This window comes from Mchenga conophoros, linkage group LG20, assembly GCF_057382185.1.
Source record: "Mchenga conophoros isolate Kocher_MC1m ecotype Shallow Benthic linkage group LG20, M_conophoros_male_GT1.1, whole genome shotgun sequence".
Lineage (NCBI taxonomy): Eukaryota > Metazoa > Chordata > Actinopteri > Cichliformes > Cichlidae > Mchenga > Mchenga conophoros.
This window is the reverse complement of record NC_140545.1, coordinates 21,837,014-21,863,353: the sequence shown is the minus strand read 5'-3', so window position 1 is coordinate 21,863,353 and position 26,340 is coordinate 21,837,014. Positions and strand designations below refer to the sequence as shown.

The 26,340-nt window shown below is 39.5% G+C and overlaps 3 protein-coding genes across 14 annotated transcripts in view; 1 reads left to right on the top strand and 2 right to left on the bottom strand.

Moving 5' to 3' along the window:
- The window catches only part of anks1aa (ankyrin repeat and sterile alpha motif domain containing 1Aa), a 63,740-nt gene extending 61,758 nt beyond the window's left edge, over positions 1-1,982 (bottom strand). For 2 of the 11 annotated variants that reach the window (XM_085260863.1, XM_085260865.1), the window contains exon 1: positions 1,363-1,982. In XM_085260863.1, the coding sequence (XP_085116989.1) occupies positions 1,363-1,532 (170 nt within the window). In that variant the 5' untranslated portion in view covers positions 1,533-1,982. The remainder of the gene's footprint in view (positions 1-1,362) is intronic. The other 9 variants (XM_085260866.1, XM_085260864.1, XM_085260869.1 and 6 more) reach the window with 8 other exon arrangements.
- A 575-nt stretch (positions 1,983-2,557) lies between these two features.
- On the top strand, positions 2,558-5,784 carry taf11 (TAF11 RNA polymerase II, TATA box binding protein (TBP)-associated factor). 2 transcript variants are annotated; one of them, XM_085260876.1, is made up of 6 exons: positions 2,558-2,645; positions 3,002-3,191; positions 4,485-4,615; positions 4,709-4,796; positions 4,908-5,004; positions 5,093-5,784. In XM_085260876.1, the coding sequence occupies exons 2-6, from the start codon at positions 3,024-3,026 to the stop codon at positions 5,221-5,223; spliced, it is 615 nt and encodes a 204-aa protein (XP_085117002.1). In that variant the 5' UTR covers positions 2,558-2,645; positions 3,002-3,023; the 3' UTR covers positions 5,224-5,784. The 2 variants fall into 2 exon arrangements, with proteins under 2 accessions (XP_085117002.1, XP_085117001.1); XM_085260875.1 differs by having other exon boundaries at positions 2,559-2,826.
- A 106-nt stretch (positions 5,785-5,890) lies between these two features.
- Positions 5,891-25,125, bottom strand: bltp3a (bridge-like lipid transfer protein family member 3A). Its single transcript, XM_085260862.1, has 21 exons — positions 24,944-25,125; positions 22,181-22,343; positions 20,828-20,866; positions 20,484-20,575; positions 20,212-20,401; positions 19,709-19,849; positions 19,406-19,576; positions 19,003-19,183; positions 18,757-18,843; positions 14,753-14,923; positions 14,228-14,367; positions 13,267-13,408; positions 12,939-13,132; positions 11,618-12,813; positions 11,353-11,513; positions 11,130-11,269; positions 10,886-11,036; positions 9,401-9,666; positions 9,139-9,247; positions 8,881-8,966; positions 5,891-8,589 (listed from the first exon to the last, which is right to left on the bottom strand). Exons 1-21 carry the CDS (start codon positions 24,985-24,987, stop codon positions 8,473-8,475), a joined length of 3,981 nt encoding a protein of 1,326 aa, XP_085116988.1. The 5' UTR covers positions 24,988-25,125; the 3' UTR covers positions 5,891-8,472.
- Positions 25,126-26,340: the final 1,215 nt, after the last annotated feature.

The following is a 26,340-nucleotide window of genomic DNA, read 5'->3' as shown; positions in this document are numbered from 1 at the left end:
AGTCAGCCTTCACCGCATGACATTTCTGAATTGGATTTCCAATTAGGAGAATTTAATGTAATAATCTCAAGCAAATCTTGCAGTCTCCACGAAGTAACACAGTGGCGCATCACCCCGAGCTTTGCCTTAACACTTCTCCCTCAGAGGAAGGCGGCTGTTACCGGGAAACCCAAGGGAGCAATTTTATATGATTGACATACACTTAACCACAGACAGGCAACCTGCAGGTTGTATGAGAGGCAGCATTTAGAAAAGCTATAAGCCTTATATTTTTAAAGAGTCGACTCTTTTTCAACAAAAGGACTTTTAAATTCTTTCTTTGCAGGTTTTCATATTGTGTGTAACACACTGTGTAAACCACAGAAACTTCATGATTAAAACAAACAAACATGATCTGTCACCAGAGAGAAAAACAAGAATCAAACTGTGGCGAGCCAATAATGCAGATAACATACAACACAAAATGAAAAATACCTTATCTGATTTTTTTTTTTTAATGTTCTCAACATCTGCACAACCTTACAGGGATCGTATACTTCTACTAAGGGCTTGTCCCTTTAGTACATCTTTTAGCTTTACCCAGTGTGTGATTTTGGGTAATTGAATCTGATTATGTCCACAGTCACTATCAATTGCAGACAATACAATGTGGACAAGTATGATAGCTACTTTATATAACTCTGGGCTGTTTTTTCAGTTTTTAATAGTGACCTCATAAATACTGAAGGCTGACAGAGAGAGCAGGAGGAAGGAGAGCTAACTCTTTCTAACCATACAGAGTAGATGTGACAAACCACATCAAATGTTTACCTCACTGAGGACTTCCTCCAGTGACTACTAAAAAGAGAAAGTCATATTCCTGGTTCACACAAGTCTGAGGATAGTCAATAAGGTTTCATACGACAAAGATTTCCTTATAATAAGATAATTTTGCTAAACAATGAGAATCCAATTGTGAGAAGACTTTCCATCTCCAGACCTGTGACTGTGTTCACGTCCAGACTCTATGTAAGCATTATAATTACTGACACATCTGCAATTCGTTTCTTTAAACGTAATCGTGGGCCGATTCGTTACAGATTTCTTTAGTTAAATTGCATAATTTCCTCTCAGGCTGTTTGTGCACATTACAGTAGAAATGGCAGTAACACAGGAGGTGTAGGCTAACAAAGAAGCATGCCACTGCTTGGGCGCTGCACTGGTTTGGCTTGCGATTGTTTGACAATGCAGGGAAGCATGCAAACATGAAACATCGTTTCTTGCAGTAACAATAAAGGATTGGGTAATATTCGCCAGGGGCAAAGCTGCTGTCTGTCTCCCATGTAGTCAGAGCCACCTCGCCTCGGCTTTCCCCAAGATTACCTGAGCAGACTGGAGAGCGGATGAGAGGAGGCGCCGTGGCCACCGCTGTTGCCGCTTCCACCGGTCCCAGACGATCCGCCAGCGGACTGTCGCTTCCCGGATAAAAGCTTCTCCACGGCAGCCAGGTTTCCCGTGCGCGCCGCTTCAAGAAGCTCCTGCTCCTTTCCCATCGCGGATCCCAGAAAGAAATCAAAGGAGGCGCGGGGAAAAGAAGGAAAAAGGGGAGGGGGGTCGGTTATGGGAGTGAAATTCCTGTGCGAGCCCCTCTTTCTCCCGACCTCAAGTTATTTCTCAGTGCTGCTAAGTGTGAAGGGGAAACAAAAGCTCCCTCCGCCGCCGGATCCGTCCGACCCGATCCACGGGTGCTTCTGGCGCTCACTGGAGTGAAAAGTTTCTTTCAACAGCACGGCGCATCGAACAAACTTCCTCTGACCAGACCACTGAGCGTCGTCCGTCACTTCCTCGAAACTGCCCTTTCTTTATGCATCTCCAGTCCGAAACCCTTCAGACGCACACGCATTCGCACACACACACATTTATACCCCCTATCACCGCCGCCCTTACTGCTTCAATCAGAAGGTGGATGGATATAAGCAAGATGGCGCATTGAATAGAGACAGGCAGGATTTACCCATTCAGTGGTTTTAAGATCTGTTCGCCTCTGACCTCTTGTATCCACAGTAAACGTCCATATATAGTCCCTTAATTACTTACTAAACGCTTTATAAATTACTGATTGGTAGCTGTAAGTATAAATAATACTACTAGTAATAATATCAATAATAATAACAAGAAGAAGAAGAACACAAATTAAGAATAAATATTTATGAATAACTATAACTGTGAATTACTCTTACTATCAATGGAACTACCTGACATTAGCAGCTAGGCAACTCTAATCGTATTAATTCCGGTCAAATTAATAAATGTTTTACAGCATTTTGTCCAGTGAAAGTAGATAATCTGGGAAATAACAAGAGAAAATCAAGGAATATATAATGCTTTATTTATTTCAGACAGAAGCCACTTGCAGCCTGAATATTCACTGAATATTGCGCTGTAATTAAGGGGCAAAAAGACAAAGCAAAATGAAACGAACAAACAAACGAACGAACATGACCTGTTTATTCCTAACATCTGAACGTTACTTCCATAGTCCTTCGCTGGTTGCTTCACAGAAGGCGGTGTTAATAAAGTTCGTACAAAACGGAAACGGAAATGCGTATGCTGTGTTAGCAACATTACCAGGGAAATTAGCCATTTGATGCATCGTACCTCTTACTGTAGGTGGTTACGTATTTATATAATCCGTAGCTACTGCGTTCATTAGAATATACTTTTGTGTACTGGGGTATATTATATCAATCAGGCATGTGTTAGCCCCCGCTAGCTTCTAATTATCGTTAGCTTAAATTGACGGTCAGACTGTTGCCGCTGCTTTGTTGACGCCTAGCTGCGTACAGGGTATGTGCATACTGGTTTGTTTGTTTTTTGTAAAGTTTTTATCCACACACTGCTATTAATACTAATGTACCTAATTTCTGGGCTAGCTAGCTAAAACAATTAAGTAATTTAGCCAATTGTAGCTAGCTTTTTAGAGTTGGGGTAAGTATCTCATCAGCTTCTTTGATATTTGCAGAATCTAAAGTGAAATTAGTAAAATGGCAGACCCTGCACGTATCAAGAGTGATGATGCACTTAAGAGGACATCTCCTACCGACGAGGAGCACCTGAAGTCAGAGGAGAGTGAAAATCCTTCAGCCACAGAAAAACCTGCAAATGAAAACCTAGAGACATCGTCGCAAGATCAGCCTAAAGAAAATAAACATGTGAGTTTCGGAGCGTCATTTGCATAAGTTATTCAAGAAAGAGGTTAGAAAAGAAAAAGTGGGATAAGTAGGGCGATGAAGAAAGTAAACAGGAGTACTGGAAGGCTAGACGCACTGCATAGGCTTGTAGTGAGATGTATGTGAGGAAGGAGAAAAAGAACTTGAATCGACTGGTAGATGGAGAAATCAAGATGGAAAGTATTTGAAGAAGGTTAGGGCGATTAAGGATAGAGATGGAAATATGGTAACAAATGACCCGTGGATCTAGAGAGAGGAAATGATTGGGTGCCAAGGGAGGATTGCTGTTACAGCATGATAAAGCAGGAGTGGCAGAGAAGTAGGGAGCAGATAGAAGAGAGGTGGTTGGAGAGAAGAGGAATCAAATTCAGTAGAAGCAAACAGAATATATGTACTTGAATGAAAGGGGGATAGGCTTAAAAGTGAAGATGTAAGGAGCTGAGGTACTGAGTGTGTCTATAAATATATGGGCTCAGCCATCCAAAGCAATGAACCGTGCAAAACGGAAGTGAACAAGGGAATGCAGCCATGGTGGAGCGAGTGAAGACGCTTGTCAGGGGTCATTTATGCCAGAATGATAGCAGCAAGGGTGGAAGGGTTACACGATGGTAATGAGACCTGCAATGATGTGTTGTTTGGAGACAGTGGGGGTAACAAAAAGACAGGGGGTGGAGTTTAAGGATGCTAAGATTTTCTTTGGGAGTGACCAGTATGGACAGGGCTAGACATAAGTATATCAGAGGGTCACCTCAGGTTGAGTATTTTGGAGACAAAGTTGGAGAATCAAGGCTGAGATGGTTCTAATACCTACAGAGGAGGGATGGTGGATTTACTGGACAAAGGATGTTAAAGATGAAGCTGACAGATAGAAGGTAAAGAAGAAGACCACAGAGAGGTTTATGAATGTAGTGAAGGAGGACATATACGAGTTTGGTGTATAATAAAACAGGATGAGATGCAGGCAGATGATCCACTGAAGAAACCCCTAAAGAGAGCAGCCAAAACAAGAATACCCTAGACAGTTGGTTGACAAACTTAAATGTACTGTTTCAGTTCCATTTTAAATAAATATTGTATTACAGTAAAATTAATGTTACATTAAAAATCATTTAACTGACCATATGTATACTAAAAAGTTTAAACCAACAAAAATCCTAAAACCTGAATGATCAGATTTGAATTTTTAGGTTGTCATTTGTGTTTTTGTTATGTGGTTTCACAGTGGTGTCTCTGTCTTTGTAGTATTTCTGAATAATTTTGTCTTCCACTGGATAGGAAACACCAGGGGGAGAAGATGAGGAAGAGGGAACCTCTGGCCAGCCTCCTTTGAAAAGGTTAAAAGTGGAACCTGAGAAGAAAAAGGAGAAGCGGCACAAGGTTGATGAAGATGAAATACAGAAGATGCAGTAAGATGACCTTTTTAATCTCACAGATCATCATTCTTATTCTTGAAATCATGTAATTTGCGAAAATTCGCCATAACTCCATAACATTTTCAGAGTTTTGGTGTCATCATTTTCTGAAGAGCAGCTGAATCGCTATGAAATGTACAGACGTTCTGCATTCCCGAAGGCTGCCATTAAAAGGGTAAGGTTTTTTTTTTGTTTTGTTTTTTTTAATAATAATAATAATAGAGGAAGTATTAAAAAACCCTGAAAATGTTGTATTGATTTGATGTCTCTTATTTTAATATTCTAGCTCATCCAGTCAATAACAGGATCATCGGTGTCCCAGAATGTTGTTATTGCCATGTCTGGTATTGCAAAGGTCTTTGCTGGGGAAATTGTCGAGGAAGGTTAGTTGGAGGATTTAAGAAAACCGAAGTCACCCAGACTACGAGGTTGTATGAATTATAGTTTCATGAGGTGTCTTTGCCTTTACAGCTCTGGATGTTTGTGAGAAGTGGGGAGACACACCACCACTTCAGCCCAAGCACATGAGGGAAGCAGTGAGGAGGCTGAAGAGTAGAGATCAGATTCCCAACACAAAGTACAAGAACATTCTCTTTCACTGACACACCTGAGCTGCAGATTGTATGAGGATGACGGATAAATGCCAGTAATTTAATAAGTGGTGCAGAGCATATGGAAAACTCACCATGAAGCCACTTAACACATCTTGCAGCCAAGTAGGCAGTGACTGCAGTCCTGAAGAGCAGTCAAGGCAGCTGCTAAATAAAGCTGAGTTGTCATTCACCCCTCAAAGTCGGGGTAAACGTTTTTCTCATCATTAAATTGGTTGCAACTAAACAGTGAGAAATGATGGTTTTATTTAAAACATGTTTTATATTTTAATAGTCAATGTTTTTTTCTTTTTGACTGAAACATTTTAATGTGATTAGGACCAAGCTGAAAATGCAAACATCATTTTTAGTTTGATTCCATATTGACCATGAACTGGAATTGGAAATAGTTTGAACTCAAGACAGACTTGATGGAAAACTGGGTGCTTGACATTTGTTACTTCAGTTTATATTTTTGTGCAGGTTGTAAACAAGAAGATAAATTCTGTTTAAACTGTATTTGTAAATATTGTACTTTGAGATTAAAGTCAAGTTTGCATTATACTAGTAAAATGAGCAGAATGATACTTTGAGTTTTTTGCTCAGACAGCGCCATAAATTCTCTGATACATTGTAACATACAAACATGCATTCAGCTGAAAAAGATAAAGACAAAATGTGTTTAGCAATTAATCATTTATTTATTTTTTTTACTTAAATTAATCTCTACATACTACGTTTGGTTCACAGAACCAGTTTAAAATTAGTCTTAATTAAGTGATGAAGACAATATAAAATTCTATTTAATCCTACACAACTCACAAAAAAGTGTCCAAACATTTGCATCACTTAGAAAGATTTCACAATTACTCCTCCAGTCATTTGAAGTGATTTACATGAAAACAAGTGCAATCTCCACTATACCACACAGGTGCAAGTAATCCACAAGGTATAATCAACAGAACATCACTTCAGCACATGCATCTAGAGAGAGAGCACACCACACTCTGGAGTGAATCTTACACCACTCTTTGTCCACTTCCTTTCTGCATGGCACACTGGGAAAAAGTTAGATTTACATAGAAACCCTGGCCTGCTCTGGAGTGCAAATAAACTCTGGTGTAACAGGTAATGAGCAGATTTAACTTAAAGCACCAGTTGTTTTTTTTTTGTGGAACAAAAATGCTACTAAACATGGAAGCCTGACTGAGGAGAAAGAAACTGGGTAAACCTCAGAGCTACATGATGCATCCAGCATGGCACGTTCAATTCCGTACCAATATATCCGTCTACTACAGGCATGCAAAAGCAAACACCAACAGCTGAGAAATATCACATCTCTAAGTGATAATGAGGTTAAAAGGCAGTCTATGTTCTATTACATGTATAGATAGAGGATATTTTGAGTTATACAGGTAATTGATCACCCCGTGAACTAAAGAACTCCACATCAAAAAAGTGTAGTGTTACAGTTCTTTGTCATGTTTGTGGATAAACTTGAGTGTCTATTGCTTTGACATCTAACATTCCTCTTTAATAACATAAAATGTCGGTCACAGGCTGTAAATTTGCTAAAGTGCAAATTGAAATTGTAAATTTGCACTTTCTAAAAAAATTAAAATGATAAATAACATTTTAAATGGAGTGTATGCTGGCAAGTCAACACCACCAGAGGTCTCAGAAGGACCGTTATGAGTTTAAGTGAGTGGAAGATTTCTGTGACAGCTGTGCAACCATTAAACCCCTGCCAAAAGGCAAAATAACAAAACGCTAATTTAACATTAAGACACTTTTAGATAAAATATAACTGACAGCTTCATGAAAAGTTTACCCAACCAGTCTTGGATAAACAAGTCAATCGCTTCAAATCCATGTAACAGATTTGTGGATAATGGGAAGGGACAGAAATTTAAACTTGCAACTGGCCTGAAAAGATCATATCTGCAGATTAGGATTAAATACAGTTAAATATGAGTGTAGTAGTAAATCTGACAAATATACATTACATTATCAGTACCATAGTTCTTATAAATGTCACCTTCTTTGATTGATATGGCTTGAATACAATGTAATAAGTCAAAGCTTAAAAACAAAACACAGGCAGTAAAACAACACACAAAATGAAGTCAGGTCTATGATGTCAAATCACTACACACAATACAAGTGTACAGAAGTAATAACACTATCAGTCTGAGTTGTTTCCTGGTAAGCTACAAAACACAAAGAGCACAGGTATTATACCATTGCTAGCTGGTATATTCTCAGATGTCTTTATGCCAGAAAACTGGACTGACAAATCCAATCAGGTCAATAAATTGAACCTTGTGTGCAACCTCTCTACCGTCAAGGGAAAGGCACATTGCCTTCATTGGACATTCAGCCACAGAGCACATCGTTTCACAGTACCAAAGAAGCATAATCAACATTTTGCAACTAAAAAAAAATATATATACATATAACACTGGGGAATGATTCAGCCTCTATGCGTAACCATGCCCCCCTGTTGATCAAATAACCAGGTGGAATTTGAAATGAATCAGGCTTGCCATGAAAGCAGTGGAGGTATGCTTTTTTCCCCCCTGCTTTTAAAGTGCTTTTTTCCCTACTTGTCAAAACACATTTTCCACCAAGTGGGAAAAAAAACCCCACAAGTTTACTTTACAATTAACAAAAGTAATCTTCGTTACTAAGTCTAGCTCTCTTACTGTCAGTATGTATATGAGCTACATGTAAATTAGCACTGTTCAGGCAGCATGCATTTGTGACGTATTGAGATGAACTAGCAGCTGTCTGGCAGTGTCAGTGCATGTGAAAAGAGGTTTTGGCATGTTTTATGTGTGTAATACTGTTGTAACGCAAACACTCACTAGAGAGAATTAAAGCTTAATAATATGTACCTTTGCATGCTGCATGACAAAACACTAAAACCACACAACAAGTTTACCGTCCACACTTATTTGGATGAGAAATAACCAGAAGAAGAAGATCTGTTTACAGCAGTGAGGATTATCTAGACCGTTAATGTACCTATGTTAGTTCACCAACTTCCCCATCCAGTAATTGTTATAAGTGGCTTTTTTTTTGTAATTTCATAAATAAAACAAAGGAAGTAATCCAAACACTCATCTTGGATTCCTCTTCTTTTGAGACATGTCTGATGTCCAGACATGAGTGAGTCATGCTGGTTCCCAACATTCAGCCTGACCAATCCCATCAGCATTCTTCAGCAGCGACAGATTCAGAAGTCAAGTACAATGAAGTTCAGAGGGTAAATTTGGGGTCATACTTCCTGACTTCCAGCAGGAGGCGCTCTTTCTCTCTGAGAGCCTGAGTAAGTGCAGCCTGTACCTCACAGAGCTGTGACTCCAGTGGTTGTATCTGCAACAACAGGATTAATGGATTAGTTAGCTACAGACCATGCGGGCTGATACGTGATTCTGAAAGCACTACCATTACATAACTCTGTGCATTTAAGACATCGCTGTAAGTAAGAGGGCACTAGTTTTACACCTGTATTTAAAAATTAATAGTTAATCTAACTGAGCTGAGTTTTAAATATCTTGACCCCACTAAAAATGAATAAAAGTCAAAGATACACACACACACACACAAATTTGAGCCCCAGAAAGCAGTACATTACAGAGCAACACATCATTATATACACATTACCTCACTCTGCTGTTGAACAGCGAAAGAGTTGTTAGGGTTATCCCCACCAGTTTCTGGAAAATCTCCTAATGCTTTAGAGCCTCCAGCTGCAGCCAGAAAGGAAAATAGTGATGATCAGTTTCTGTTCATCTTTCTTTCGAACTGTGACAGCTGATACTCTATAGCTGGGTCTTTGTGGTTTCAAGGTTCATGATCAAGAATCTAAAATTCATCATGGTGAACAAAATTCACGTTGAAAAGCGTGCTTTTCTTGCTCACCTCTGACTCTCATGATGCCATCATCACTACGCTCGAGAACCAGCTCATCTACAATGAATGTGGCTGGAACAGGTTGGGGGGCTGTGGGGTATATTCTGGGGCCATCATCCTTGAAACAAAAAATAATTAATGAATTAATTTAAAAAAAAAGTTCTTTTGAAAGGTTAACGTTGAAAATATTTTAGTGGAGTTTTTGTGACTCAACAGATACCGACATCCAAAGCAAACACTTCACATGCCACGAGGACAGAAAGACACTTACCTTCATCGTGATGGTGACGTTGCTCATGTGCAACTGCATTGGCTGACCGTCAACGCTGAATTCGTCTTCAAGGAAAGGACCAATGTTAGTAACTGTTGAGGCTAACAACTCAGCCTGACAGTCTTGCACTCTCACATCCAGAAAGCCCAGTGATTCAGCCAGAGCAGAGCGCCGAGCTGCAGCTGGACCCATTTCCGCCCGCATGCACAATGCTGGAGAGGCACTGCTACCCTCCCTACTCTGCTTCTGGACTGGCAAAACTGGTGCTGCATAACAAAAGAAAAAAAAAAAAAAAAGGTACATTTGTAAACCATTCTGAGAACGCACACAGAACTCAGGTTCCAGCATGCTCTCCCAACATTAACTAATCTAGTTCAATATTTTAGGCTGAGCTAATATGTGCATACAGTGCTGTGAAACCCTCCTTACTAACTTCTAGGTTTCTGGATATTTGTCATACACGTTTCAGAATAAATAACCTTTAATGTTAGAGAAAACCTGAGAAACTACAAAATGCAGTTTTTAAAAGAGGATTTCCTGTATTAAGTGAAAAAGTATCTAAATCCACCTGGCCCTATGAGAAAAATTTACTGTCTCCTTGTGCCACAAAACTGGTTGTGCCACCCTTGACAATGGGAAATGTAATCAAACATTTGCAATAACTCACAATGAGTCTTTCACAGCCACAGTGGAATATTTATGAGCATGAATGGAGATTTAAGGTCATATCAAAGCACTAGGCCACTCCAAAACCTTTTTTTTTTAAATTCATGTTTCCATCAATTATGGCAAGTCATCCAGATCCAGTCTGTAACATCAATGCACAGAGTATTTGGTTTTGGGCATCATCAAGATGTTTTTTGCTAAAGGTGAGACAAGCCATTGTGTTTTTTTGTTGTTGTTGTTGTTGTTGTTCAGTAGTGACTTTGACCTTGGAAATCTTCCACAGATCCCATTTTGGGCCAGTTTTTTTCTTATTGATCTTAAGCTGTTCTGGGTTCTTTTGTGACTTCCTGGATGAAAATTGAGTATTCTTGGAGTAATTAATAAATTTAAATTAAAAATGTAATTTTACTTTTTAAAAAATCAAATACAAAACAACATTTTGTATTTACTTGGATTATCTTTGTTTAATATATTGTTTGATGTGGTTAATATTAAAAAAAAAAATCCGGAAGGGGACAAACACTTTTTCACAGCACTGTATACAGTCCCTGTATAAAGTATGTTTTTATGAGTTCATTATGAAGGATTGTTTATGAGCCAAAAAGCTATTAAAGAAACAGAACCTATTCATTTTTGATTTTTCTTAAGCCCAATCACACTAAGAATCAAACATAATTTTGTTTTTTTCTGAATATAATTATCAACCCACAAACAAGTAAACAGGAAAAGAAGCATGTCATGAGTAAACATTAAATGAGGCCATGGCATAGATGAACAGGGGACTAAAATTATTTTTCAGCATGACAGATAATCGCTTACTTTGAATGACACCAGCAAGCACGTCTGACTGTCTGACATTACCCATGTGTACAGGGGTAAGAGTTTGTGCTTCAACAGCCACAACTTGGTCTTCTCCCTTTACCTCAATGGTACAAGATGTTCCACTCAGGATCAGCAACAACACTGAGGACTGTACAACAGCACATCACAAGTTAAATTTGAACTAAATTAAATTCAAATTTAATCTACTTCTGAAATTTGTTATATGATCGCAATAACCCACCGTGTCCTGAGAGACATCCTCTGTACTTTGGGACAGGGAACTGCTAAGATCAGCTGATGAGCCTCCCTCTGTCCCTGGGGCTGGGCTGCCTCGACTGCCAACAGGTGTGCTGTTAGGGCGCATGGACTCCATTCCTGATTCTGGAACAAGAAACAAAGTAATGGTAGATGCCACTTGTGCATGTCAGAGAAATGTATGTAGAATCTTGGTAATATTTAAACACCTGAGTCCAAGAGGACAACAAAAGTGTCACTGATATCGCTATCCACAGAAAGATTTTCATCAGGCAGGCTGCCATCCAAGATAGCACTGTCAAAGGAATGCTGGGAAGGAGACGGCTTCATGGATTGTTGACGAGACTCTTCTGAACGTTGAACCTGTTCCCTATGAACATACAGACACAATCTGTGATTAAGGGAAATCCAATGAAAAACATGAGGTGCACAGACATAAAAAACAGCATTAAGCAGGAGAGTACTAGCGCTTACTTTGCCTGTGGACTGAACAATTTGCTCATCCCCGAGCCACGACTCAACATGCTAAAGGCATCTTTTGTTATTGAAAATGCCCCTTTAGTCAGGTCCAGCGAGGCACTAATGGCATCTTTGGTCACATCCTTGGTGACATTAATGGCGCTTGACAGCTCTCCCTCAAGGCTGAAGGTAGACGGTTCTCTGGAGAGTACTACAGACTGTCCGGGTGAGAGGGGAGGAGAGGGAACAGGAGCCTCCGGACCCTCCTCCACAGCCTCACAAGCCTCCTCCACCCCTCCATCTTGTTCATCCTGGTCAAATCCAACTGTATTGATGGAGGAGATACCATTTTCTAATCCACTGTCCTCAAGAACAACATCAGAGTGATGAGATGGGGAGATGTCAGAGTCACTTATGGGGCTGTCTGTTTCAGGAGTGTGGGGGACGACTTCTTCAGGCTCTGTGCAGGCTGGTGGTAAAAGCAGACCCAATTCCACTGAGTCCACCACAAGGGCAAGGCAAACTGTAGCCATTTTTGTCTTCTGGTCATGAGCCTGCTTAACATCTCGTATATCCCGGCCCAACTCTGCTCCCAAGCGAGCCATTGCATCTTTCATCCTGAGCAGTGCAACGTACTGATAGTGGTTGAGCCACATCTTCACTGGTGTGATTGTGTGGGCCAGGAAATGGACCGAAGCAAGCGTAGCCTCTTGCTGATGAGGCTCCTGCTCTGAAGAAAGCTGATGGGTTTTGCTGGGACTGGAGGAGGAAGACAATGAACTGCTTTTAAAGGCACATGGCTGACACATCCACACAGACATGGCAAAGGGCTCAACAAAAGGCTGAGTTTTGCCTTTGGGGAATCGCCGTGCTCCATCAAAGCCTAATGTAACATGGGACAGACTGAGAGACCACATGTCCTGGGATCGCAGCTGCTTTCTGTCCAGAGGCTGGGGCTCCATCTCTTGAGCATGCTGAAGGAAGATGGAAGGAATGGGGTGGAAGGCACTCAGGTCTCTGGGGTAAGGGCAAGGTGGTGTGGACTGGAAGAAGGTGCAGCTGGCAAACTTTTCACATGTAGTATCGAGGTCCACATTAGACCCATGAGGGCAGTGGCGGGTGTTGCTGAGAATGATCTGGGGTATAGTGACAGAAAGAGACTGAGGACGTTCTGGATGGTCCAGTATGGATGAATCCAAGGGTATTATCAGCTATAAAAATATAAATAAACAGAAAATTACTGGCTCAAAATTCTATACAAAATACAACGAAGATTGGTAACAAAAAAGACCAAAACCAGAAAATATTAGTACACTATAATCAGTTGAGTATTCACCTTAAGTTGAGCTGCATCCATGCGGATGTCTACGTGTTCATCAGACTTGTTACTGTCTTGTAAATGGTAGAAGGCTTTGACCTGGTCCAGGGTGTGTAGGAGACCCCTGGTGAACAAATTAATCCATAACACACTAGCTGGGTCAACACAAAGCTGGAGGCTGTTTAACTGGGCATACAGGTTTGAGGTGGGCACTGCAAGAAGGAAAATATGGGAAGTCCAGACACATCCAGAATTAGACAGAAATTAAACCAGCATTATTGAATACAATACACATAAAATGAAGTAATCCTTCTGTGATATTAATGAAAAAAAAATAAATAAATACCTGGTAGATTGGGATTGTCAGGAAAGTAGTATTCAGTAAACTGCAGATGAACTGCTGGTATGTTGTCTGGTAAATGCAGCGCTTTACGGTTACAGGATAACAAAGACTGGGTCTTTTTGTTTTGTCGGCCTCTTGTAGACACCTAAATGTTAAGAAAAAAAAGTATTATTGGAAGTATTGATGGATTTATATTTTGACTAAATTGCCTTATTTGAAATATATTAAGAAGCAAAAGATTCTGAATTACTAGCCAGATGTAGAGGGAGGTTTACGAAAACAGAACTAAACCACCTGAGTCTGAACATCAAATGATTTCCTGTCCCAAATTTAAACTAAACACCAAACATTTACACAGTTTCCCCTGGGTGTCTCTTGCTCTAAAAATGAGGAACTACAAGTGCCTTGAACTAAAATAACCCTGGATATTTTCTTTCACGATGAAAAGTGTAGAATATCTGAAGTGAAAATGCAGAACAAGCATGACTGAGTATTTCAAAGTGGCAAGGGGTTTTCTCTGTTCCAAATGAGTGGCATTACAGCTGACAAAAGAAGTCACATGTATGTGATGGGATTTTTGTGTTGGTGCTGAGGTATTCTACCCACATTTCATTAAACGTTTTGCCTATCACACTAACGATCATATTGATGCAGTAATAGTCATCATTGCAATTATATCACTATCTTATCTATTACCAAAGTTCAAGAAAGCAACCTGACGCCCTGAGCTGACGTACCAATATTTTAGATTGACCATGTCATGTGGCTGGTGTGAAAGAGACATTTGGTTCCTCTATAAGCCCTGCCAAGCACGTGACTCCAAGACTACAAACTGGCCAGAACCTTTTGCGGTTTGAACCAACTGCAAGGCCCGACTGCTTCTACTTAGGATTAGGGAATTAGTAAGAAGAGTAAGGCTTCTGTTAGAGCAAGTAAATCAAATGAGACAATGATAAAAACTTGCCTGGTGAATGTCAACATCATCCATCCTGATCACCACGCAGCTAGATCGCAGCCTCTTCAGTGATGATCCCGAAGCAGCTGAAGTCTTGCTGGCTGCCTGCTCTTTTTCAGACGAGTTTAACTTGGGACTTGGCTGTCCATCTGAAATATATGACTAAATGCTCAGTTGCAAGCTAAAATAGAGTTCTCCATAAGAATTTGTGACCTAAAATGTGTTATTTTTTTGGTGAATGGTCACCATAATATCTTTTAATAATAATTTATAGTAGGCCGTTGTGATGAAGGAGGTAAACAAGTAATTAATCTACCGGTGTGCATGAATAATGTTACGCAGTCATATATATATCTATTAAAAGCTATTAAGTGAACCTTGACATGAAGTTGTTTTATAAGATGACTGTTGCTAATATCATCAGCACTGACTTTTCACTCCATCTATAAAGTTTTTATCTTTATTTAGAGCTCAATCTAAACTAAAGTTAAAGAACTTTACCAAGATAAGCAGTACCTCAAGTATAACTCATACCTTGTGCTGTTTTTGCAGGGGAATCCTTGGCTGACTGGGGAATTTCAGTATGTGGTCCAGGGATCCCTGAAGCTTCAACTCTTCTCTGATACTCTTGCAGTAGTTTCCCGGCCCACTGTGCGTGGGCCTCCATGGCTCCACTGTGACGTTCCCAGTGTCGACACCCATCAGCTGTGCAAGAATAGCAACAAGAGGCAGTTGTGATTCAGCAGTCATGCTACAGTTAAACTAGTTTTAGAGATTAAAATTTGTTTTACTATGTAAATAGCTACACAAAACAATGATGCATATCAGAAAAAATATAGATCAACAACAACAAAAAAGACAAGGTCATTATTTTCAATAGTAGAGTGTAGAAAACAATACAGCATGCCATAAAGGTCTTTTTTTTTTAAACAAACAAACAAACAAACAAACAAGCAAAGAAAATCCAGAGAAACCATTAAAGCTGAAATCTAAGAATCTAAAATAAGTAACGTATTTATATACATTTTAACCTTTAATGTACGTTTTCATGATATTATTTATACTACATAAAGATTTCAATGATATATTTTGCATGTAAACTGTTCCTGCTCTGTGAGGCTGTAAAGTGATGAAATGGTAACGTCAGAAATGACACAACGTGAATACAAACATCATGATGTTAAACAGGTATAATGGCCATCACCCTGGCGTATCAGCATTCCAACAGTGATAAAAAACCCTAGACATATGATACGTTCAGCAGTAGCTGGTGGGAATGTCACATGTTTTATACTGTAAGTACATAATGACAAAAGAATGTATTAGACAAATAAGATACAATCAATGTATTTTATTTATTTATTTTTAGTTTGATCTTCTGGTTGCATTACATGGAAAGTCAGAAGACTCTCAATCGAAATCAAAGAGGTCCAAGGCTCTTATTTTTTATATAAAATTTAAAATGCCTTTATTTTCATGGCATGGCCATGTTTAACCTATAAAAACTCTGCTGTGTTTCTGCATACAAGCCTTCATCGAGGCGTTAAACATTCAAGAACACACTGGATCTTTTCTAGAAGTCAAGTACTAAATGACTTGACTTCAATAACAGTAGTCCAGCTACATTACAAACCTTTGGGATTGACCACATGACAGATAAAAGACTTCTAAACAAAGGGAAGGTTTTTGGATTTTTTGATTATAGGCCACCAAATACCCCAACTTAAACGAGGATTTAATTTTACTGCTTTTTAATAAACTTTGTTTGTCTTCATCATCATCATCATCATCATCGTTTATTTGTATAGCACTTTAAGAACACACCAGGCAGACCAAAGTGCTGAACAACACAGATCAAAACAACTACCAAATTAAAAATACCATAAAATCATTACATACAATAAAATAAATAAGAAGGAGTCAGTTTCCTACAGAGTTAAAAGCCAGGGAATAAAAATAGGTTTTCAATCTGGACTTAAAGACCTGCACTGATGACGCTTGTCTAATTTGGAGGGGAAGGTTATTCCAGAGTAGGGATGGGTACCGGTGTCCGGTGCCATGATGGCACCGGTTCTGACATAAACGGTAGTAACCAGACCGAAAAGCAGCGCACATTTCGGTGCTTTATTTCGGTGCTTTATTTCGGTGCTTTTTTTTTCCTGAGCTGTGATACACTTTAGATTCTAGCCAATCATTTTACGTTTCCGAGGATAGTAGGCGGGCCCAGGTACGTACGTTCTTTTAGAGCAGAGCTACAGATTAAAAATGTCCAAGGCGAAGCGGTCAAAGTCTGGCTGTACTTCACAGCAAAATATGCAAACTCAGCAGCCTGCAACAAGTGCTTTAAGCTGATACTGTGATACTGTCAAAGGAGGTAACACCTCAAATCCGATGAAACACCTGGCGACGCATAGCGTTTTTTTTAAAAGCCCAGAAATGCGCCGTATTTGATAGCTTGCTGCGAGACCTCACACCGAGCACATCTACTGCGGGTGGGTTGCCTGTTATGCAACATCCCCCAAAAACACGAAGAGGAGAGTCCTGGCCCCTAGCCCTGCCAGTGTAGCAGAAATGATGACGGATGATGGTGGCAGCAGCCGTTCTTCTCTGCGTGAGTAGCTAATTTACGTTGAGTAGGCTAACCACGTTATTACATTAATGCATGTAAGGTGAACTAGCAAACATCATCATAGCTACATGCGGCTGTCCTCTTGTTTGATGGCAGATGCTCCCTTCACCCTGGCTAAAAAGGCTAAAATGACCAAAGAAAAAGTGGAAAACAGTTAAACATGAGAGGTTTAGGACAAAGTTTGTGTTTTTTCCATTGTTTAAGCACTGCTTCCAGCCAAGAGTGATACCATATATGCCCCATAGCTGCAGAAAAGGCTAACATTGTTATATTTTTACAAAAAGCAGCTGAACATGAGAGGTTTTTGGACCAATTTTGTGTTCTCCATTCTTTAAGCACCGGTTTGAGCACCGTTTGAGCACCGGCACCGTTTCAAAAGTACCGATTTGGCACCAGTATCGGATAAAACCTAAACGATACCCATCCCTATTCCAGAGCATCGGAGCCGCAATTGAAAAGGCACGGTCTCCTCTGCATTTCAGCCGCGACTTAGGGACCGACAGCAGCAGCTGCTCAGCTGAACGGAGCGAGCGAGGAGGAACATGTGGCTTCAGCAAATCAGATAAAATGATGTCTTATAAGATGCATTCATTTTGGCTGTGGTTGGTGCTGCTGTGCCAGTGTTTCTTTGTGACAGCTGGAGTGACACAACATAAAACTCCAGTCAAAGATATTTGTTATCACGGCAGTGGTTACAACACCGAGCTGTGAAACCCAGTTTTGAGTGCTGCCTTCTTTAGTAAGAGATGCTATCAAGTGATGATGATGATAAAAACTTAGCAGCAGACTAGAACCAAGGACATAAACATTTATATATTTTCTGCATCACCAAGCTTGTAAGTGCCAAGCTAACACTGGTGTAATTTTACAGCTGGGCTTCATTCTATGTTTTTTGTAGCCCAAAACTCATTATGGTTCATTCGGTCACTGCACTTTCTTGCAGTGATAATCAAACAGCTTTGGAGAGTACACACAACCAAAGCCACAAATGTAAAACTAATTGTGGTTCCAGTGGAAAAGTCATTATAAGACCTTCTAACCTATGCTAAAATAAATGGCCTGCATTTGTATAGTGCTTTTCTAGTCCCTAAGGACCCCAAAGCGCTTCACACTACATTCAGTCATTCACCCATTCACACACACATTCACACACTGGCGATGGTAAGCTACATTGTAGCCACAGCTGCCCTGGGGCGCACTGACAGAGGCGAGGCTGCCGGACACTGGTGCCACCGGGCCCTCTGACCACCACCAGTAGGCAAACAATAACACTGCTCAGTGTACTTTCAGTATATATTAAACTGGTGGGCTGAATTATCGTCAGCCAGAGCTACACAGTTAGTGGGGCTAAAAAGTGTGAAGGAAATTTGAAATTTATGCATTTATGACTTAAACACAACTTTTTAAGAGACTGCAATTTTTCCATAATGTATCAGTTTAAATGAATCCTAACACAACAGAGATGTTTACTTGGTTTAAATCTACAATTCAAAAAGTAAAGGAGTCAATACTTTTCAAAGTCAGTGTTCACACGCTGTACAGTATAAATACACACTATGTGCACACATCTGCTCATCTTTCATAATCATGCACTGTGTTAATGTTGATATCTTCTTATATTTACTTCAAACAGGTATAATTCTTAATGACACAGATTTTCTTTTTTAAGATCCTTTTTAAGAGGTTTATTTACTATAATGAGCTCCAAGGGTGACTGCTGTTCTACATTCAACATTTCAGTAATTCCACAGAGGAACAGCACTGAGAACAGTCTCCCATGCCATTAGTCTGCTTGAACAGTAATCCTCCTAAGAGCTAGTCCCAAATGAATGCTGTGGCTTTAGTGGGAGGAGCACAGAGCCTCAGGGTAAACTGCAGCTAAATGAGTCAAAGAATCAGTCACACTCACCAGGTCTGTGGACGGGATAGTAGTCAAAACCTAGCTTCCTGAAGGTCAGCTGCATGGCACCCTGCAAGCCTGGTGGGGGAGGCTCATCTATGTAATATCACATGACAAGAGTTTTAAAACCAGCCTGACAGCAATTACTCTTCAAATGCTGAACAATTTCATATATTTAAGTGATTACCATGTGCAGACAACACAGAAAAACTTAGTTACAAGACAGCAGCACATGGTAAGACACTTCCTTCTAACCTTCATCCATTGAAGAACTGTCATTGCATATGTGTAAGTCCAAGCGTGAGATGAAGGTGTGGTAAGAAGACTCTTTGACATCAAAGAGATCAAAGTATTGGCTGATGTTGCTGGGGGTGCCTGTGGGAGCCGGTTGGGGTTCTGTCCACAGACTCTGGAGGCTGGGAGATGGTGGGGCAGTCTAAACCACAGAAGAGGCAACACATTTAAAATGACCAACATGATGATTTAACAAAACTGGGAAAAAATGTCTTACAAAAGTAAGTTTTATCAAATATCAGTGAATGTTTCTTTTCTGTTGTTGTTGTAACATAACTTGCTGAATTACTATATCCACAGATTTAAAAATTGGAATTATTTTTTAATGATTTACACTATACGCAGAAAAAAAGTAAGGAAAGACCTGCAAGGATTCGGCAGCCATGCTTTTCCTCTGCTGTGTAGATTTCTCCATTGCTTCACTGAGAGATTTGGCATAATGGATGATGGCTTTGAGCTGAGTGTCTGTCAGCACCCACAACAGGTCGTCCAGAATGAAAAGCAGCTTTGACGCCAGCACATTACAGTCCTTTATCTGGGCAGAACAATGACGACATAAGGACATTTTATTTTATTTTATTATTTTTTTTAATTGATGGTTTAATGTTTCTGATCTGAAACCAGTTCTCTGTGAGAAAAGCAGATGAAGGCTCAACTACAATCTTACCCTGCGTTTAAGAGCAATGCGAATGCGCCCCTGGTTGGTGATGAGCCTTAAAGGGGTGCTACTTAGGTCTTGGTCATCGCTCTCAATGGCATCTGCCTCAATACGTAGAGTTTGCCAGTTAATTTCTTTGAATGTCAGCACCTGAATGGGAAAATATACATATAAACCCATCAAACTATAACCAAATAAAATAAACAATGCGAAACTTGTTGTGATGGTTATTTTGAATGATTGTTACCAAAGAGAAAAGGGAACAGACATTTGCTTTTAACTGGATTACAAACTCATTCTAAAAGGCTGTTTATCCCAAAATAGTCTGCAGCTACCAAAGACCAGACCATGTGACTTGATTACACACCACAGAAGTCATTTACAGCAGGCTTAATGAGCAAACACGATTTCTGTGGTGGATCATTATTTTCAGTAATACATTACACGACTAAAATGGATCGTGCTGAAGCTGTGTCGGGAGGAAAATGAAAGCGTTTGTGTGTATAAAGTACCTCTCCTCTCTTTGGATCAGTGATCCGGGTGTAGCGAAGATCACTACGTTGCCATTTGGGGTTCAGGCTGTTGCCTTGTAGCTGCCAGAGCTCAAAGGACGCGTGGAAGGCCTTAGCCTGGACCTTGATGGTAATTGAGTTGATCCTAACAGACATGCCCTCTACTACTTTTTCAGCAAAGCCATACTCGCTGTAAATACACACGACATGGGATGCAGTACAGTATTACAAAACAAAAATGTTTCTTTAGCACAGAATTTGTGAAAGCTTACCTCTGGCCTGCTGTTATAGCTATGGGAGAAGGGCCATTGGGTGGTCGAGGTTCTTCACATGTCCTCATCTCTACCTCGACCTTGTCTAAGAACTAAACATAAGAGGAGACACAAACAGTCAGAATACAATTCAGCAAGCAAATTAGAGATGCAGCCAAAATTGAGCATATAAATATAATAATCTTTATATGCTTATCAGTCAAATAAACAGTACAATAGCAAAACAGGATATTGCTAGTGTCTTCCTAGAGTAAGGTTATTTTGGATTAAAGATGAGAAGGAAGCTAAATGTTGCAGAAATGTGCATGAGCTCTGAATAAGGACCAAAATAACACAATTCTTACCAGGCAGATGGGGCTTGTTTTCAACTTTGTCCATTGTATCTGAAAAGACAGGACAGCAGGGTCAACAGTGTCAGTCACAAGCACTTGCCGCAGCATTCTGTGTTTTTGTCATTCGCAAGCACATAGTGAGAAGCAAGCTCACACATTATGACACAGCAGCTGTGACCAAAACTGACACGCTGTAATATTTCTGCACAACAAATTAACTGGGAAACAGTAGTACTAGAAATAGTTCTAAGCATCATCTCTGTCTAGCATGGTAACTGAAGTGCTACATGTCACAGGCAACAGATAGCAGACAAGCATATGGTGTGTTAGGCTGCTGCTGACATTTGGTAAGTAGCACTCAAAATAAAGAAGGCCAATATTTATAGGAATGTCAATAGATGTGGTCATATACTGACATACTGAACAAAGCAACATGCTGACCTGTTAGTGATCCTAACAGTGACCCTACAGAAGAACTGAGGAAATCACCACACGCAACAAGGTCCATCCTTTGGGGACCATGAATGTCTGTACAACAATTTATGGCATCTAACAAATGCAGTTAGTAACTAACAGAGGTGACTAACAGATCAATCATCCGTTATTCCAGAGAGTCATACCAAAAGCAAAGCTGATTAAAAACAGTAACCTGATAATAATTCTTTGCTCAATGGTGCAGACATTCTTCATATTTGTGTGGGCTGCAAGGTTGGGTCTGGTGCATTTTTGAAAACAGTAAGACAATTTGATAAAACTAAATAAGTAAATGTCAGCAAATAGCTGAGGAAAAGAGATGTTATCACCCAGAGTCAGCTGGGTGAGCTCATTGTAAATATTTATTTGCAAAGGCATTCAATAAGTAATTTTTTAAAATATGTGTTAAGATATTTCAGATAAGATAAGATTTTTCAAGAGAAACTGCCATTCCACTTGAAGGTTGTTTGGATTTTTTGGAAATACAAATCCGACATCCTGAGAGCTAAATATACACTAGCTACTGTATCTCAGGATCACTCTAGCCTGCAGGCTTTGGTGTCCCTGTGAATCATGGCTTGCCTGTCTATTATCAACAAACAGTAATGGTTTGAAGGGTCACAACATTCACAGCAGTGCCTCTAGTAGTGCTCATCTTTGTGGTTCTGCCACTGCTCATTTCCTCTAAGATTCAGTGGACTATGAATGGTAAAATCTATTTCTGAGACACTAATAAACACCATATACTTTTGTTGAATTAAAAAAAAAAAAAGAACTATGAGACAAACACATGATGTACGTATCCGATGTGTGACAGGTTTGTTCTTCTATAGTCTTCTTTGAAAAGCACATCAACTGTTAGACCATTTACAGGGATCAATATTAACATACCCTGATGGCAGCCTTGTTGCAGTAGACCCGGGTTACAGCCAGCCATGTAGGCAGGTCAAGCATGTTCTGCAGAACCTCTTCATCAAGCTCGAGGTTGGACAACTGCCCCTCCCCCTTTAGAGTACTCAGATTGATTTTGTCCGGGGACAGATTCTTCGTAAACCTAAACAAACCAGTTCAAATATAATGTTTCAGAGTGAATACATACAGAATAAAACTGGAAAAAGTTTAAATACGATACATCTAGGAAACACCAGCATATGCCACTGATGATCTGTGAGACAGAAATACCTCAAATTGAATAATGCAAATATGGAGGCAAGATGCTTTTGAAGTAGTGCAACTGGATGACTCATCCTGAGAGGCACCAGCATTCTTAATAAAGTCCTCCAGCTGCACTCCCATCTAGAGCACCCTCTTCAAAGGGTCTAAGGTAGCAAGCTCCAAAAGCCAGGAATAAAAATTCAACCAACTCAGGGTAAATGTAGCAGAAATAGCAGAAAACTGGAATATTGATTTGTTTTTGGGTTTTTTCCACCTACATTACATGGCTGAAACACCACTCTGAAAAATGTGTGTGACGTTTCAATTATCAGCTGTGAGACATTGCTTAAAATGAGGATTAAGTGTCATTTGATTAGAGCTACAGATTGTAGCTCACAGTTCAGGATGTTCTTTAAACTATAAAACTTAGCATCATCTGATAACATGCTTTTCCTGATAAACGTGAGAAGCCAGTGAGCTCCAGCTTCTTTTTTATATGAAGCAACAAAATAATGGCTCATTATCTATTGCAGAAAAAACCCGCTCTGCTGCTTTTCACATTAACCCCAACAGACATCAGTGAGTCAAGCCTGGGGCGTACACCTACTTCATATGGCTGAAAATACAATACAACTTTGAAATGACAGTCCAAAGTTCTTCAGGGTTGTTCATACTTATCCAAAAGCCCAACTGCTTAGCTGTACAGTTACAGAATACTAAATTGGTTAAACAATAAACAATGTAGTTCACAGTTAACTAAATGGTTAACTTCAATCTGGCTGAGGAAGTCAAGTTTAATCAATTATATGCTTGTTATGCATGTTTAACTTCTTGTCATTACCTTGAATGCAAAGTAAGCAGAATATGATTTGACCATTTATGAAATGACCACGATGTTACAGGATAAGTGCTTTACTGAGTCAGATACTCACAAGGAAAAATTAAAAATCTTAGTGAACTACAGAAAAAAACATTGAAAATGCTTTACAACATGGGTTTTCAAAGTGTTGACAACTGTTAGTTAAGAGATGCACAAAGCAAACACATTTAGCAAATAGTGGTTTGTGTTAGTAATTGCCTTTTCCCATTTATGGCTTTTTAATTATTAGTTAAGTGGCTTTTACACTTCTTGACACCAGCTGTATTTGTTAATATTCAGATGGTTTAGTCTGCTTTCATGGCTACAACAAAATAGTCTGAAACTGATGACTATGGATGAAATGTACAGAAGTGCCTTATTTTCGTGATTGCAGGGAGCATATAACGTTCCCATGGGCCACCACTGTCCAGCAGACTGCACTTTGAGGTTTTAAGTGATTTATATCAACAGCAGGATGAAAAGATGAAATTGAAGAGATGATTGGATCATTTGCTATCATAGAACAAGCTATGGCAAGCTGAGAATGTGCTTGCATGTCAACCTTTGATGTCCACTCTTCTTTCTTCTGAAAATTTTGCTTTAATTGTTTAGTGACAGAGACAACAACAAGGAGAATAGCTGTTAGTCAAATGCAAAGCCTCTAACTGAGCAGACATCCACTGTCCAGGCTCATCAACTTTACTCTTTATCCCATTTAGCTTTTGAGACCTTTTATACACATTTCTTCATTGCTCTCCCACCCAAATTCATTTCTTAACAACTGTAAGCAGTTGTTAAGCAATAGCTGAGAACACATTCTCCAACACCACCACCTAAAAAAAGTTGACTGTGCATCACAAAATCGGAGGCTGTCTCCTGAGGAAGTATAATCAGGTCAGATGTAAAGAATACATTGTTATTAAGTCTGAAAATAAGGTGACGTCTGAGACAGGGATATTCCTGACAACTCTAATAGCAAACATGGACTGATAACAACAATTCATTCATTTATTACGGCTTAGGACAGACATGCTTTTTATCATCCTGATAAATATGTCTGCAGGACAAAGATAGATAAAATGACGTGTACTTCCACCATAACATTGCCGATTTAGAGCTTTGCTTTCCCTTTCCCATGCTTTTTATGCCGTGAAGATGAGATTTATTCATGCACTGACAATAAACCCATTCAATATGAATTTTTTTCTTTTAAATAACTGTCAAAACCTCATTCCTGACCCCTGTATGAATAAAATACAGACATTCATTAACTGTAGATCGAGTGAATTTTGTCAAATCTGTGTTACCATTATATTTTCACCCCAGTGAACGCTATAGCATGGACATAACCGTTTAAAAAGCAAGGCAGTATGTAGTCTATAACCCTGTAAATAACATACACATGATTGGGAAAGTAGATTGGCATCCTGTGTCGTTCACTGCCTCTTTACACTTTCTAACCGTTATTTGCAAGTCGCTGCTTCAATGTGGAGCACTAAACCAACGTGGACATCAAATTACTCTGACTACATGCAGATGATAAATCGCAGCCAACTAACCTTTGCTGTGGTTGTGAGCAGTAACGTTGCAACAATACAGCTGGGCTAACTGGCTAACACTAACCCGAACCTGACACTTACCTTGACAAATGTTTCAGGATTTGCTTTTTAATAATCCCAGCCATTTCTGCGAGCGTTAGTGTCGAAAGGTGTCGGCAGTTTTCCTACATATTTAAACATATGTTAGCTCGCAGGCACCTCTATATTGTACACAGCACTAGCTGTGTGCATCTTCTTAGCCGCTGCTGGCACAGCACGACACAGCACAGGCTAGCCGCTAAACACCGCACAGAAGCTAACCTCCTTTTCTCTCACACGCACGCGCACTAAAAACAACTTTAACGAGAAATCGCAACCTGCGCCAAAGACACAATGCTGCCCTCTGCTGGATATTCAAGGGAAGTGGGAAGACAAGTGGCTTTGAACTGAGGCTGAACGATCCCACAAAATATTGAATTAAACTAGAAATAAATATCACAGTGAGCGACTGGTATTGCTTTGACGTTATGTGTTACTTGTTAACACATAAGCTTACATTTTATATGTATTCATATATATTTAAAACCTTTAAACACAGATTTTGAAGTTTAAAAAAATCATTTAAAAATATGGCATTATAGTAACTGCATATATATTTTAAAACAAAACTTCAACTAGGCAGAATGTTAATACTGAAGGATATGACCTCGTACAACTATTACAGTGGATATTGCATTTTTATCTTGTACCTAAACAATGGCTCTCTTTCCTTTCAACAAGACCACTGTGATAACAGTGCTTTTCTACTGGGAAATGTCATAATGTTTTTCCTGACAGCTTACTGATATGCACAAATAAGGCAAAGTAATACAAGGCACATTGGGTGTTAGGTAATATGAGGACTGGTCCCCGACTTCCTCATTTCACTGTCAAATTTAATTTAGTCATTTCTTTGTCCTCTTGTCTTCTAAAACAGTTGTATGGCACCACCCACGGCACCATCAGATATGTATCCATCCCCTTGCGTTCAACATTAGCCCCAGTGGAACTTTGGGAAACACTCGTTTAAAATTGTGTTATATTTGTAAAAGACTATTTACATGGAAATTGGAGCTGGGTTATATTTCAATATTGACATTGTTCCTTTGTACAAAATACGATCTACAGTGTGCTGTTTGCTTGCGGGGCGGGGGGGTGTTTTGGTTTTTTTGTTTTTGTCTACAGGTGTTTATTTTACAGTCTAACTGCATAGTCCCACTGCTAGTACTTCAAGTATCACCAAGAATATCGTTTTGCTTAAAACTATGACCTTTTCTAGGATAAATAAACGATACATTGTTATATATACTTTAAGTGATATTCCTTGGGTTGTTCTTTTCTTCTTCTTCTTATCATTATTATTAGTGAATAATTTATTATTTATTTGTGAATTATTATTATTATTGGTATTTTAATTAATCTGCCAGTTAATTACTGTTGTATACGCGTAGAAGATGTTT